Source organism: Cryptomeria japonica, chromosome 3, assembly GCF_030272615.1.
Source record: "Cryptomeria japonica chromosome 3, Sugi_1.0, whole genome shotgun sequence".
NCBI lineage: Eukaryota > Viridiplantae > Streptophyta > Pinopsida > Cupressales > Cupressaceae > Cryptomeria > Cryptomeria japonica.
In genome coordinates this window covers 914834863-914849177 of record NC_081407.1, presented here as the reverse complement: position 1 = coordinate 914849177, position 14315 = coordinate 914834863, and the positions used below count along the sequence as shown (strand labels likewise).

The 14315-nt window shown below is 37.5% G+C and overlaps 1 protein-coding gene across 1 annotated transcript in view; it reads right to left on the bottom strand.

The window, feature by feature from the left end:
• Window positions 1–2288: 2288 nt before the first annotated feature.
• The window catches only part of LOC131073768 (uncharacterized), a 39135-nt gene continuing 27108 nt past the window's right edge, over window positions 2289–14315 (bottom strand). The window contains exon 2 of the mRNA XM_058010299.2: window positions 2289–2714. Coding sequence (XP_057866282.1) covers window positions 2364–2714 — 351 coding nt within the window. The 3' untranslated portion in view covers window positions 2289–2363. The remainder of the gene's footprint in view (window positions 2715–14315) is intronic.

The window sequence follows — 14315 nt, the reverse complement described above, 5'->3', positions numbered from 1 at the left end:
GGCCCTAGTAGCCACCCATATGCAATACACGTTCATTAATAAATACTATTTAAAAGTCCACTTAAAAAATTGATGCATCAATAGTTGCCTATTTGTATACCCAGGTAGTTAAAAAAAAAGTATTTAATTGGAGAAGTTGTTGGTCAAAACATATGCAGGAGTATTCATTATGCACAACAAATGACCACTTTTTGACCTTCATGTGCATAATGAATACTCCTGCATTTGTTGTAACTACCCAGAAGCTGAAATAATAGATAAAAGCTCTTACATCGCAAACAAAGAAACCCAAAAAAATTGTCAAAATCCGATCTACCTTTTAAGAGCTTGTGCTGAATTTAGGGTGTGCAGCTACTGGTACCCTTCCTCTATATATTTGTAATCTTGTCTCCACTAGGATGCTAACACAAGTGCGGTAGCAGCCCAAATGCCAACATGAATACAGTAGCATTTGTAAGATTTGAACTATTCTAAAATGATTAAAGGCCAGCTTTGGTGGGATTTTAGCTTTTCAAAACAACTCTCAATTACATTAACATATATTAGCAAATCCGACCTTTTATTGACCTCTCTCGCACTCTCAGTATCTCTTGCTAGCTTTTGCAATATTTGACAATCTTCTGAAGCTATCTATTGTCCGTTGCTCATCATTGGGACTTATGAAAGCTTGAAGTAGAATATTTGTGACACTATTCCCAGAGATCTGAATATTGCAGGCTAATTCTCATGAAATTTTTATTTGAAGCCATTCTTCATACCTTGTTCTCATATGTTTTGCTTTTACTATCTTCCATTTCTACTTGTGTTGCTCTCATGATCCTTGCCGCTGTACTTGCAACTTTCTCTTACTGCCGCTCTAATAACCCTTCCCAGAACCAAACCAAATTTTATAAGCACCTTGGTATCTAGGCTTCTTCCATAACTCTCTCTTGATGCTATACACAAAACACTCACACTTTTGAAATCATGTAGATTATTACAGTCCCTAAATCTTTTATTTAGTTGTCTAGCATATTCTATGCATAAACCACACTTCTATGGACTAAAGGTTGAAAAAGAATAAATAAGGCTTAGCTGAGGCAAGCTCCCAAGCAATATAAAACATTTCTCGTCTTGGCTGCACAAATTTGAGTTTAATACCGGATTGGAAAGATACAAGTACACTGAACACCTAAATAGCATTGCACTTCTCCAAAAGTTGGCAATCATCCACTCAAAGCTCACCACTACATTATTCTTGTCAACAATGTAACCAGGGTACCACAGTTACTACAATCCTATTCCATCGTGTCTTCTAATATTGCACATTTTAGTTAAGTGCTAGGACAAAACAGCAACTTTTATCATATCTCATCCCAGACTCTATATGCACTTCTCCAATAGTCATCTTCTACATCAATATTCAAACCAGTGACATTCCTCTACTTTTTCTGTCATTTCAATATTTCCTCTCTTACAGCTAAATCTTTCTACATCTAAACCCCAGCTCATAATATATTTGTCTGGAGAACGAAAGTAGCATTTCTTAGGCATTAACAAAATAATATTTGAACCAGTGATGTTCCTCTTACTTGTTTTGCCATTTCAGTATTTCTACGTCTAAAACCCAGCTAATTATATATTTGTCTAGAGAATGAACGTAGTGTTTCTTGGGCATTGTACACAATAGTGGTAATTTGAAGTTTTTTTATTGTTTTGCCAGAAAGGTTAGATTACCATTTTGTATTCTTTTCATAGCATTTATAAGGTTTTAAAACAACATCACTCATCAACTCAACTTTTAAAAGAACCCAAAAATGATTTTGAATGTAATACCACATCTTTTCATCTTCCCCAATTTTTGAAAATATTACTAACCCAGTGAAAATGCTATCCATACAGCTCTTCTAAAATAGATTAGCTTTCACATTGTGCCTAGAAATAATCCTTTTACAACGCACACTTTTGCAACTCAAGATGCCCTTTCTTTCCATTCTCATTAAATTTCATTTTTCTGTGGCTTATTTTGCTGAGTTTGCTGGTGAGGTAAACACGTCTAGAAGCATTCTTTCAAAAAGTATGGACTGCATGTGTTTCAGACATATATATTTGATTACTTTAAGAAGCATGTACCAATTAAGTCTAGGTATGCAACACCACCTCATACATAGATAGAACACCAAGTATTCTTTCTTGAGTTACTTGAATGTCTAATAGGTTGGATTGAGGGAAAAAATGTTGAAGCTCACAATCTATTCAACTGAGGCATAGGTCTTCTAATGTTACGGGCATCGGAAAAAATGCATAAATAGATGATAAAAAAACTTAATATAAAATAAAATAATTTGATTTTGTTGGCCATGTTATAGGTACTATTTACAAGATTACAAATGCATAGCTCCTGCAATACCAACAGCAGGACCTACAACAGTTGTTGGCAAGAACACATTTATAATGATGCCAACAGGAGGCCCTATAAAAGGGATCTTATGTACAGTCCCTTTGAGTAAGTGAACCACCATAATGCCTCCCAACATGAAAAGACCCAGCCTCTTACCCCTATCTAATGCTATACGTTTCAAGAGTTTTCTAGCTATCTCATCAAACTGTTGTATATCAATAGGCTGTTCAATGTTCAGTGTGGGATCACTTTGAAGCAGTGCATCAATGTCATCCTGAGAAACAGGCCTAAGGCACAGTTTCCCTGTCTTTGTGTCAAGCTCCTTTGCTATTCTCTGCAAATCCAAAGCATAAAAAGTATATCATAAGTGATAAAAATTCATATCATGACCTGCTTTAAATTCTGCAACACTTCACTTTAACTGTGGCATCATCCCTGCATGACATGAAAACTACATACAACAGAAAAAAATCTTTTCTGGGATACCATAAAATAATTATAACCTCTCAAGTCAACAGAATAACATACATAGTTGAAAGCAGTGAAAAGTGAAATTTCAAAGATCTCTTGAACAGGAATCAACTTAACACTAGAATAGTACTTCGATCAAGCAAATTGATGCAACAAATTACAGCTACTATAAAAGACCGGTTAAAGATCTAGCCTAGCCTGCCCTCGCAAACCTGTTCAACTTAACACTAGAATAGTACTTCGATCAAGCAAATTGATGCAACAAATTACAGCTACTATAAAAGACCAGTTAAAGATCTAGCCTAGCCTGCCCTCTTGTCCGGTTTGCGAGGGTTAGAAGTGCAACAGAGTATACTTGAGTTCCTCATGTAAAATAACCCAGGTTTCCTATTAACGTGTGCATCTTCAGGATCTAGTAAGCATGTTGACTCAAAAAGAACAGGCAATGCCCCATGGCTCATATCTTAGCAACAGATTTATTAAGATAACAAGCGATTGACCGATGCTAAGTTGTATAAATGAACTAGAAATTGCAGGCAAACAGAGAGAAATAAACACCAATATGCCCTAGAGAAAACCACTTTGGGTGAAAAATCCAGCTAAATGTGGGAACTCTCCAACTTAGAATCACTCCAATAATGCAATTATAACAGGTCTAAGCCCCTCGAGCTTACAACAGACATGTATCAATCTCTGATTTAGTTTTCTAAGACCCCTATTTAAGTCTCCCAACCTGATTATTCTGATTACTTGATTATGACAGTCAATTTGGAACTCAGAACAGTCAATAACCAGTCCAAATCCCAATTCTATGTTGTCAATCTACTCTAGAATGCATTTACAGTGTTTATTTATTCTTTACAAGCCTAAACAAGAGTCCGGCAGAATTTGGAAAGCCACAGGACACCCGATTGTCTCATAACAAAAGCACTTCTTTCTACAGAGAGGAGAAAGCATTTTCACTAGTCCTGACAAATTCTTTCAGGGGAAAAAGTTTTTGGTGTTTTGCCACTTTGTGCAAGACAAACTCATCAGTTTGTGTAAGACAAACTTTTCATCCTTCTTCCAAATGCCATAAATTTTGCATGAGGACTCAAAACGAGATGCATTTTTCTTTTTTAATTGCATCTTTTTCTGAAAGGAAAACAAAATATGCAAATATATTCAGGGTTTGATGTCAATAAAGACCTGTTTTTGGACCTGCAACAAAAGTCCTCGTTTGCCATGTAGAGAACCAAAATCTTTTTTGGATCACTAAAAATTGATCTGTCTTATTAATAGCTCAGCATATTGGAATTACCTATATCAGACATATATGTCAATAATATGATAGTCAATCTCTTCATTCCAGCACGCTGTGTATTGCAAAAATGATTTCAATATTAATTTACAATCAATAAATGAACTACTGATAGTAAATGCAACATAAAGAGGGCACTAGAAGCAGCTATTTGTAGGAGTTATTCAATGTCTCAAAACCAACATAAATCGTAGGAACCTACATTCAAGATCCAGTCAAAAGTAACCTAAGAGAATTTTGCACCCACAGTCAATAGCAATGTGACAGTCGGTACAGTAAAGGCATGGCTCTAGGGTTCAAAAAGTATCTAAATTTGCATGGTTATTCCTAAATTTTGAGAACCAGAATAAAGGCACATTGCCTTGACTAAGACTCAACAGTGTTTCAATATTGTTGTGTCATCATGAGGGCATAAAACTGTAAGAGAAATTTGCAAGAATGAATTAACTAAGGATGAGCTCAGGACAAAATAAAAACAGTTTTGTACACTGAAACAAGGATTTAAGTCCATTAAGGAATATTAGCATTAATTTATGACACTCTTGAAATATTTTGATTACATGAAAGAGAAGAAAGTGAAATCAGATGCTTGATGACTTAGATATATTAACAGAGTTTTCAAATCATGATCTGAACACTGCAATATAAAGCACCGCTCAAAGTTATCAGAAAGGATAAGTACTGAGAAGACCAGTAAGGACATCAACAAGACTTTAACAGACATGACTAAACTACAGGATCAAAAGAAGCCACCAAAAGAGAAGACAATATTAAACATCTCAAGAAGGATTAAAGCCCACCTCAGCAGATCAAAAATGAGAAAAACCAAAGACTACGGAGAACATATTGCAAAGCAAAAGTGGAAGGTTGCCAATTGGCTATAATTTAGTCAGGTTAGCAAAATGACTAGCATACTCCCATGCCATGAGCAGAACTACAATTTTCTATTATCTTTTTTGTCCTAATTCTAGACAAAATATCACAAGCAATAATCTTTCAAAACATTCCAAAGCCTGGTAGAAATGTGAAATCTGAAATCCGCTCCAAAAATGAACCTTAGCAGGATTGAACAATTGGACGGCCCAGTATGTGTAAAACTTTATAGATACAAAGAGATATATATTGTCACATCTCAATGTTCCATACACTTGAAGCACTATAAATAGATTTCCTTTAAGTTAATTTCATTGTTTTATTTATTATTAATGGGAATACACTGTTTTTAATATGAGTTCACGGCAATCCTTTTGTTTTTAATATGAGTTCACGGCAATCCTTTTGTTTTCTAATCTTAATAATAGAGCAAATACCCACACCAGTTGGTTTTCATTAGCAGAAGTACGCAAAAGTATCAATACTAGAAAGGAAGAAAAACTAATAAGATTAAATCCATGGAAATCATGCTTACCCATATTCAAGGAGTTAAAGGTTAATAATGGTCAAGATTTCAAAAACTTAAAAAAAAATTGAAACAAGAATCAATTTACAGTTGCTAACATGATGGTTCTTAGTTCTGCTTCTAATACAGAAAGTAAAGAATCCATGGCTATATTAGTTGTCCTATAGTTTGGTTTTGCCTAGAAATTTCAATAAGGCAATCCTGGTCACAGATCCTCCAGCTGTTTTAATAAATCCTAATTTGTTATGTTATCAACTATGTTGCTGATTCGGTTACGGGTACGGATTCATGGGTACGGCATTTTTTTTTCCTTGGGTATGGGTACGCCCGTACACACACACACACAATATTATAAATATTTATAAGTAATAAAACTTTGATGATGTTCAACAAGGAGAAAAAATTCAAAAAAGAATTGGTGATTAAATTTGCCTTGTATTAGTTTGGTTTTAAAAAAAATTGAAGTAGTAACCCATAAAAATAAAATGATATTATATTAAATATGAATACATTTTAATAAATTTTAAAAAATTATAACATAAACATGTTTATAAATTTAATTCAAAGCTAATTTAAACATTTAAACATATTAAAATACAAACAATAAATATATTATAATTCAAAGCTAATTTAAACATTTTAAAATATTAAAATTTAATATGTTAGTAGAAAATAAATTTACAAACAAATCGCCATTGTGTTTACTCCTAAAAGGGAATTACTTGATTACGCACAATAAACAAGATACAAAAACATACCATACATATAACACAATAATACCAAAGAAAGTAATCATCACAAGAACATGGTAGGAAAATATGTTCTTTTATTACCAAGTGTAATGTATATATGTTGTGACCATTTCACACATCGCCCCATTAGAATGGGGACCCCCTCTTTTTCTTAGGGTTTTGCTTTCCTTTAGTTAGTTTTTCTCTCTGCCTGCTGGGTTTTTGAGTGAGTGAGTGATTTGCCTGGGCTGGCTAGATTAGGGCTAATCTCTGGAAGCTCGTTTAGGGTTTCTTTCAAGCTAAGTCTAGTCTTGTTTTTGGGAGTTGATTAGTCGTCTGCTTGGAACCTCAAGTTTGCCATAATGAAGCATGCCTTTCAGGAGAGTCAAGCTGGTTAGATCAAGGAGCAGGGGAATAGGTCTCAGGACATGTTAGGTCTAGATTGAAGGTTTTCTGTTAGGGTCCTATTTGTTTCCCGGTCTGAGTCAGTTGAGCAGAGTCAGTGAAACGAGGGAGTTGATTTGATCAAGATCGATGAAGAATGAAGTAAATTGAGGTAAGACCTGGCCTTGAATATCAATTTCGCTCCTGACCCTTCCAAAGGGTCCAGAGCGAAAATCATTGTAGACCTCCTTTCCTTCTCATTTTTGGCTAAGTGTTGCTTTCTAGGGCATGTTTGAAGGTGAATTGATATGTTATGCCTGGGGATGGAGTTGATTGGTTTTTGAAGAACAAGATTGTTGCATGAAAGAGAATTTCGCTCCTAACCCTTCCAAAGGGTCCAGAGCGAAATTCATCATAAACCCTATTTCTTGCCTTGGATAGACTTGCAACCTTGTTCCTAGCTTGGAAAATGATCTAACTTTGCCTTATGAGGTGGTTTGAAACTTGAAAAGTGAGCAATATGGTCTGGAATGAGATTTTCGCTCCTGACCCTTCCAAAGGGTCCAGAGCGAAAGTCTTCTTAAAGCTCATTTCTCCCTAACTTTGGCTAAATTTTGATGTGCAGGGTATCTTGGAAGGAAGGTTGGACATTCTTGTCGCCTTTGAAGATTTGAAAGTATGAGAAAATGAAGAATTTTGGACAAGAAGGGAAATTTCGCTCCTGACCTTTCCAAAGGGTCCAGAGCGAAATTCCCAAAAGCTCTTATTTTGCATTAAAGAAGGTCAAGTTTTTGACATGGATGGAAGAAGCAACTGATTCACTGAAAACACTCAAAGACAAACTCAAAGAGGAAGTGGAAAAGAATAAGAAGCTTGAAAAGGAAGTCAGTGCTTGGAGGAATTATTTTAGCCATCTTAACCAGCCTTTGAGACAACAGGATCCAACAATATCTCCTTTACATGCACTTCCTCTTGAATCAATAAGTGAGGCAGAAAGGGCGAAGAACCTAGTTCAACTCATGAGTTCTTGGATTGGTGAATCTCACAAGGTAGCCGTTGAATTTGCAACAAGAATGATGAAGACAGTTCATCGAGCTATCCAGGTCCTTGAGATTATCCATAATCTAATGATAACTGTAGCTGCATTCACCCACACTAGAAATGTTATCATCCCGATCTTACAAGTGATATGAGAAACACCAAGACGGATTCTGACGTAAGAAAAGATAATGGATGGAGGAACCCATAGCCTCCTACAGTGGTCAGCTCTGCTCCAAATGAAGGAAGTCCTTTTTGAAGACGTCAACACCAGATGCAGCTGAGTTGAAGGCATCATCCATCCAATTCAAGACAAGGTGTTTGAGGTGTTGTGTACCATCTTTGACAGGCAGATCGAGATCGAGACAGATGTGGACATACAAGAGTTGGAGGATAGAATCAAGGTCATCTTTTGCAAGGAAGAGAACATCATCACAGAAAAGCAACGAGATCAAATGTATACTACTATGTTCCTGATTGAGAAGACCAAAGAACTTGAACCTGGATGGGAGACAACTCTTCTCATTGCTTTTGATCAAGTCCTTCACTTGGAAGAACGAATGAAGAATCTTCCTGAGATTCCCATTGCTGAGATTGAGGGAATTGTGTCCAGATTCATTGAATATGCTAGAAAAGAGCATAGGAAAGGGAACAAAGTTCTAGATGAAAAGTTGTTATAGGATGATGTGGCAACTTGATTTCTATTGGTCTATGTCTCCTCGTTATTTGTGCCAATTTTTTATTGGCTATGAATTAATAATGTTTATCTAAATGGGGACTTTTTTGTAACAAACCCTAATTAGGGTTTAGATGTCAAAATCTCAACCGTTGATCTTCTTTTGATCCGGGCCATTCATTGTATTTGAGGATGCTATATAAGCCCTCACTCATTTCATTTTAAAGAGTTAGAGAGTTTAGAGTGAAAAAAGTTAGAAAGTTGGAGAGAAATAAGTTATTGTTGTAGCAAAATTGAGTAGTGAAGAGAGAAATTTGAACAATTGTTGTCCATTTGGTTATGAGATCAATAAAATATTGAAGTTATGGTATTTTATTGCAATACTTGTGGCTATCTTCATGATTGTTTATCTTCTTGAATCACTTTCAATTGAAATAGCATTTAAATTTTAAGTTTGAAGGACGAATTGATGTGCTTGATCTTTGATAAGATTCACATTCCAAACCACTAGCATCTTACTGATTGTAAGAACGCCTTGTGTGGTCAACTGGAAACATTGAGATTGATTAAGAATTCAATCATCATTAGAAGTATTGATATGTATCTCCTTGATAGTATCTATATCCTTGATGATTTGAAAGTTATTGAATCCCCTTAGAAGATCGCATCAATTCCAGTAGAGTTGTAATCTCTTGGCTATACTGAAATTGGTAGAATCTTATCAAGTCTAGCCTTCATTGAGTCATTCTTAGGATTAGTTTAAGTATCTCTTCCTTGAAACCCTTATCTTTTGATATTTTTGAAAATCTGTCAGCATTAGGAAAATCCTGTTCCCTCATTTGAAAGAAAGTAGCACGGACAAGCTTTCTCTGAAAGTAAGTAAGGCCCCTTGAAGAAACAGTAAACACAACAACCACTGGTGCTTATCCACAAGTAGAGATCCTACAAAGCAGAACCTTGAAGTCATCCCGATTGATCCTTTTGCGACATCTTCAGCATTCGGAGACTTTATTCGAGAGAGGATAAGATACCTCTGGGTATTTTATTCTGTGTTGGGTCGTGTACAAAATACACATCAACAGAATTGGCGCTAGAAGGAGGGCCAATTTCTTATGCAAAAGTTTGATTATCAAGAGGAACAGTACTATCCAAAAAATTAAAAAAAAAATATATATTTTCAACATGAGCATGTATCACGATGGTGTTGCCACATGAAGGATTGAATGAGGTAGTGCAACCTAATTTGGAAATAGGCAACGTCCAAGAGGACATTATTTCAGGATTGAATGACCTAGCGTGGAATTTAAGGAGAAGTGAAGCCGAGTATAATAGGGTCAGAATCGTTTTGGAACAAGAAGCAAACAGAGCTGAAGAACGCCAAAGAGTCGTCGCTCGAGAACTTCGCAACCAAAGGAACCTGTAGTAATCTCCATAAAACAGATCATCACGCTGGATCGTATTGGTTCTTTCTCGCCTGAAAAACACCAAAGAATATTGAGGTCTACACTAGGCACCAAAAATCTGACTGAACTTCAGTTCACTTCAAGGTCGAAGCGGGCCAAAAGAGAAGATACTCCAAGGGAATCTGAATCAAGACTAGAAGGCACTTCTAAGTTATTACAAGCTCCATCTCTTCAAGAACAAGTACAAGCAGCAATTCACACAAGTATCTGGGCAATTTCTCAACCAACAAGCCAGGTCGGTTCATCAAGTTTTCAATCAAGTTTCCGACCTCCAGTAAGCACGATGGCTCACAAGGCTCCTCCTCCTCCTCCTCCTGCTCATGCACTCAACGGCGCTACATGGATGATTGATAATCCATCACCATTAGAATTTGCAATGTATCATGATATGCCTAAGAATCCTAAGAACTTTTGTCCTAAATTCAATGCCAGTGATTTCAATCGCACCGCAGAGGATCATATCAAGATGTTCGAAGATCTTCGTAACAAGCGAGTTGAATATGGAGATGTAGCATGTAGGCTCTTTCCCTACTCATTAGGAGAAGAAGCATACTTCTGGTTCATTCACCTGCCAACAGGGTCAATCATGACTTGGGATGCAATGAAGGATACATTTATTGCAAAGTTTGGTATCCCAACCACACCAGCTGAGTTGTATAGACAGTTTGTTGAGATTTGAAGGGGAGAACATGAACCGATCACTTCTTTCAATAAGAGGTTCCACAGGGCTTACACAATGTTGCGACATCCATATCTCATTGCTGACCCGAGGGAGATTTATTATGGAGCCTTAGATCATCTCACTACCATGTTCGTAAGAACTTATCCTATCCCGAATGATCTAAACGCAGCATATGCAAAAGCTATTGAGGTCAGTAAGCACATGGGACAGAATATTACTGGGCCGCTACTTCATATGGGACCTACTGCAGCACCAAACCAAATTCAAGCAGTTAGTCTAGCCTTGGCCAATCAGACCCCAGTCATGAATCCTATTCCGCAAGCAACATATCCTAATATGCAGCCGTCAAACTAGTTGGTGCTTCATCCCGGAGTTGCACTTTCACAAGCCCCACCAGCACAACCTGTGTACCTGCAAAATGCAACAAACTCTTCAAGAACACAGGAAGAAAAGCACGAAATGAAAGAATTGATTGAACAAGTCAAGAAGCTGTCAACTGAGGTGACCCATTTGAGGAATCAAAATAATCAACTGCAAAGCATGCAAAGAATTAATCAAGGACAACAAGCAAACAATCAAAATTTTCAAGGAAATAATAATCAAGGTTTCAGGAACAACTATCAGGGAAACAACAATCAAGGCTTTCAAAGGAGAACATGGAATACAGCTCCTAATAATGGACACGTGGTGACGCCACTAGACAACCCATCAAGTTCACAAAATCAGGAAAATCATCCTACCAGTAAAGTGTTTCTAGCAGAGGCGGCCTTATCCAGCTGGTGTAGACTCCACAGTACAAACCAACATTCTGAATTGCAGTCACCTGAATTCAAGATTGCAACTGACATATTCCAGCAAGAAATGCGTAGCAATGATGCACCTAAAAATCCTCCTACAACAAGATATGAAATGGTCCCGACTACCCGGTATGATCAAGCCATGGTTGTGGAAAGCTACAAACATTTTCCAAAAGGAGAAAATAACCAAGCTCAAAATGGAAGATTTCCGCCAGAATCGGCTAATGGACCAATGGTACCTCCTGGTTCCCAGTTTCCACCTGCATCGGCAAATGAACCTGTTGAAGACTCAGAGTATTATTTCCCGCCTTTGAATAATAGCGTCCTAGTTGAAGGGATAAAAGAAGTATTCCACCAATCCTCAAGAGGCTTAGGCCCCAGAGTATACCAAAGAAATCAGAGAAATCAGGAACCTCTGACAACATCCATCCCTCCAAACAATTTCTCTACTCCTCCAGATCCAAAGGCTAGCAATAATCCGGATTATCCACAAGATGCGCGAGAGTATAGGCAAAGGAATGTTCCTCCTTCCCCAAGAGATGAAATGAAAAGACTGGCTATGTTGGTGTTGGAAGAACTCAAGAAGGTTAAGATTAGCCTGCCACTTTATGAGTTATTGAAGGTATCAGAGATTAAAGATGCTGTGATTAATAGCCTGAATGATTCAAACACAGTATGGCCAAATAGTCAGAACACGTCCAAAGAAGTGGCCAATAATATTCAAGCCACCGTCAATGTAATTCAAGATGAAACTGATATCAAGCAGCAGTCTGAAGAAGACGAGTGTATGGTCCAGACCGTAGCCTTCCCAGCCAAAAAGGAGGATATGTTAGAGGGGAAAATGTTACTTAAAAGAGGTGACGTTAAGAAAGTTCAACCCACCGTCCAAGAGAGTCTCACTGCAAGCCAGGTCCTTCCCGAAAAGTGGGTAGTTACTCAAAAGGATGTAGTAAAGAAAGGGAAACCTTCAAAGAAAACGGAGAATTCAAAAGAAGAAACCTCAGAAAAGAACGACAATCCAAAGATCAATGAAGTAAAGAATCAAGAACATAATGAGGATTCTCAATCCTTTGCCAAGGAAAAGATGAGCCGGCCCCGTTCCTGCTATCAGTCAGAATCTTTGGAAAATTATTGCACAACTGTCTGTATGATTCGGGAGCTTCTAGTAATGTGATGCCCCTGGCCGTCTGTCAGAAGCTAGGTATAACTCCTGCACCCACCAGAAGGAAAGTCACTCAATTAGACAAGACAGAAATTCAGTCATGGGAGAATTGAACAATATCCACATGCAGTTAGCTGCAGACCCAAGGGTCCAAAATTTCATAGACATATCAGTCGTGGATATACCTGACACATATGATATGCTTCTGAGTAGAGATTGGTCACGAAAGTTGAATGGGTATGTGTCAACGGACTTTGCACATATGTGGCTACCCTGGAGAGGAGTTCCAAACCAAATCAAAATCGACAGTACTCCAAGATTAAGACTTATGATAACCGAGTATGGAGAAGATAATGAAGTCCTATTCTTAGAAACTGATTTGGGGACATACAAACCTAAAGTAGAAGAAGTCTTGATGATACAGAACCTACAAGGAAAAGACAGTCAACAGGAGGTGATGGAATCTACATAAATTGTCGTGGAAAGTGACCAAGGATCCGACCAAGATGATGATGGAATGTTTGAAAATTTTAGAAAATTTGTCCACAAGAATGTGCAACAAAGTATGCTACTTGGCAACTTGGCGTCTGTCTGAGATCTGCTCCTCCCCAACTGATGTAGGATACATAATGCCATCCATTCAGAATTATCCTGTGCCATGTGCAAGACTGCATTAGAACAAGTATACAAGAGAGTCCCAAGGACATTGATTGTAGAAGAGATTGAAGACCTAGAAGTTGAAAGTTCTTCAGAAAATGAAACTCTATCGAACACATCAGTGGAAAGCCAAGAAGTCCAAGAGTCAGAAGACCAAGGGAATCCAATGTGGACATTAAGGTTCGATGGATCTAAATCCAAGCAAGGATCTAGAGCTGGCTTTGAATTGATTAGTCCATTAGGAGAAACTTACCTTGCCGCCCATAGGCTACAGTTCCCTTGCACCAACAATGTGGCTGAATATGAATCTTAAATTCATGGGTTATTGTTAGCTATCAAAAAGAAAGCTAAAATACTGCAGGTATAAGGAGATTCAGAAATAGTAATAAGACAAATCAGAAGGCAGTATGTGTGCCATGACAAAAGGCTGACTAGATACCGAAATCGAGTTTGGGATCTCATTGAAAGTTTTGAGGCCTTCAATATTAAGTCCATATACAGACATCAGAATCAAGTGGCTAATTCTCTTGCACAAGCCGCTAGCTCTTTGGTACCATTAGCTATGGAAGGATTGAAAAAGTTCACAGTAGAGCTGACCTCAGTACCTTCAGTTCCAGACAACATTACCAACTTTCAAGTCTTTGAAGACGACAAGCATATATTGGATTTCTTGACCAACACGGATGTCTTCTTAGCCCAAATCATTGATGAAGATGAAGTGGAGGGAGCAGAATTGGATGCAAAAGGAGTTTTGAATTTGAAAACAAACACTATTCCAAAAGGAATGGTAGAGCTAGAAAGAATCTTTGATCCCGACAAATTGAGGGAGATGAAAAGCCATTGCATGGAAGGAAATGCGTGCGACACAATCAATGTTGGTGATGACAGACAGGTTAAGAATGTGTTCATTGGGAAGACCTGTACTTCGCAAGAGAGAAATGGTATCTTAAAAAATGTAAGAGATTTCCCAGATGTCATCGCTTGGAGCTATGAAGATCTCAAGACTTATGATACTGCAATCATCACTCACACAATCCCTTTGAAGCCAGGAAGCAAACCCTTTAGACAAAGACAAAGGCCGGTCAATCCTTAACTAGAACCTTTAATAGATCAAGAGGTTAAGCAGTTGCTTTCAGCCAAAATCATCTTTCCAGTAAGACATTCGACGTGGGTCG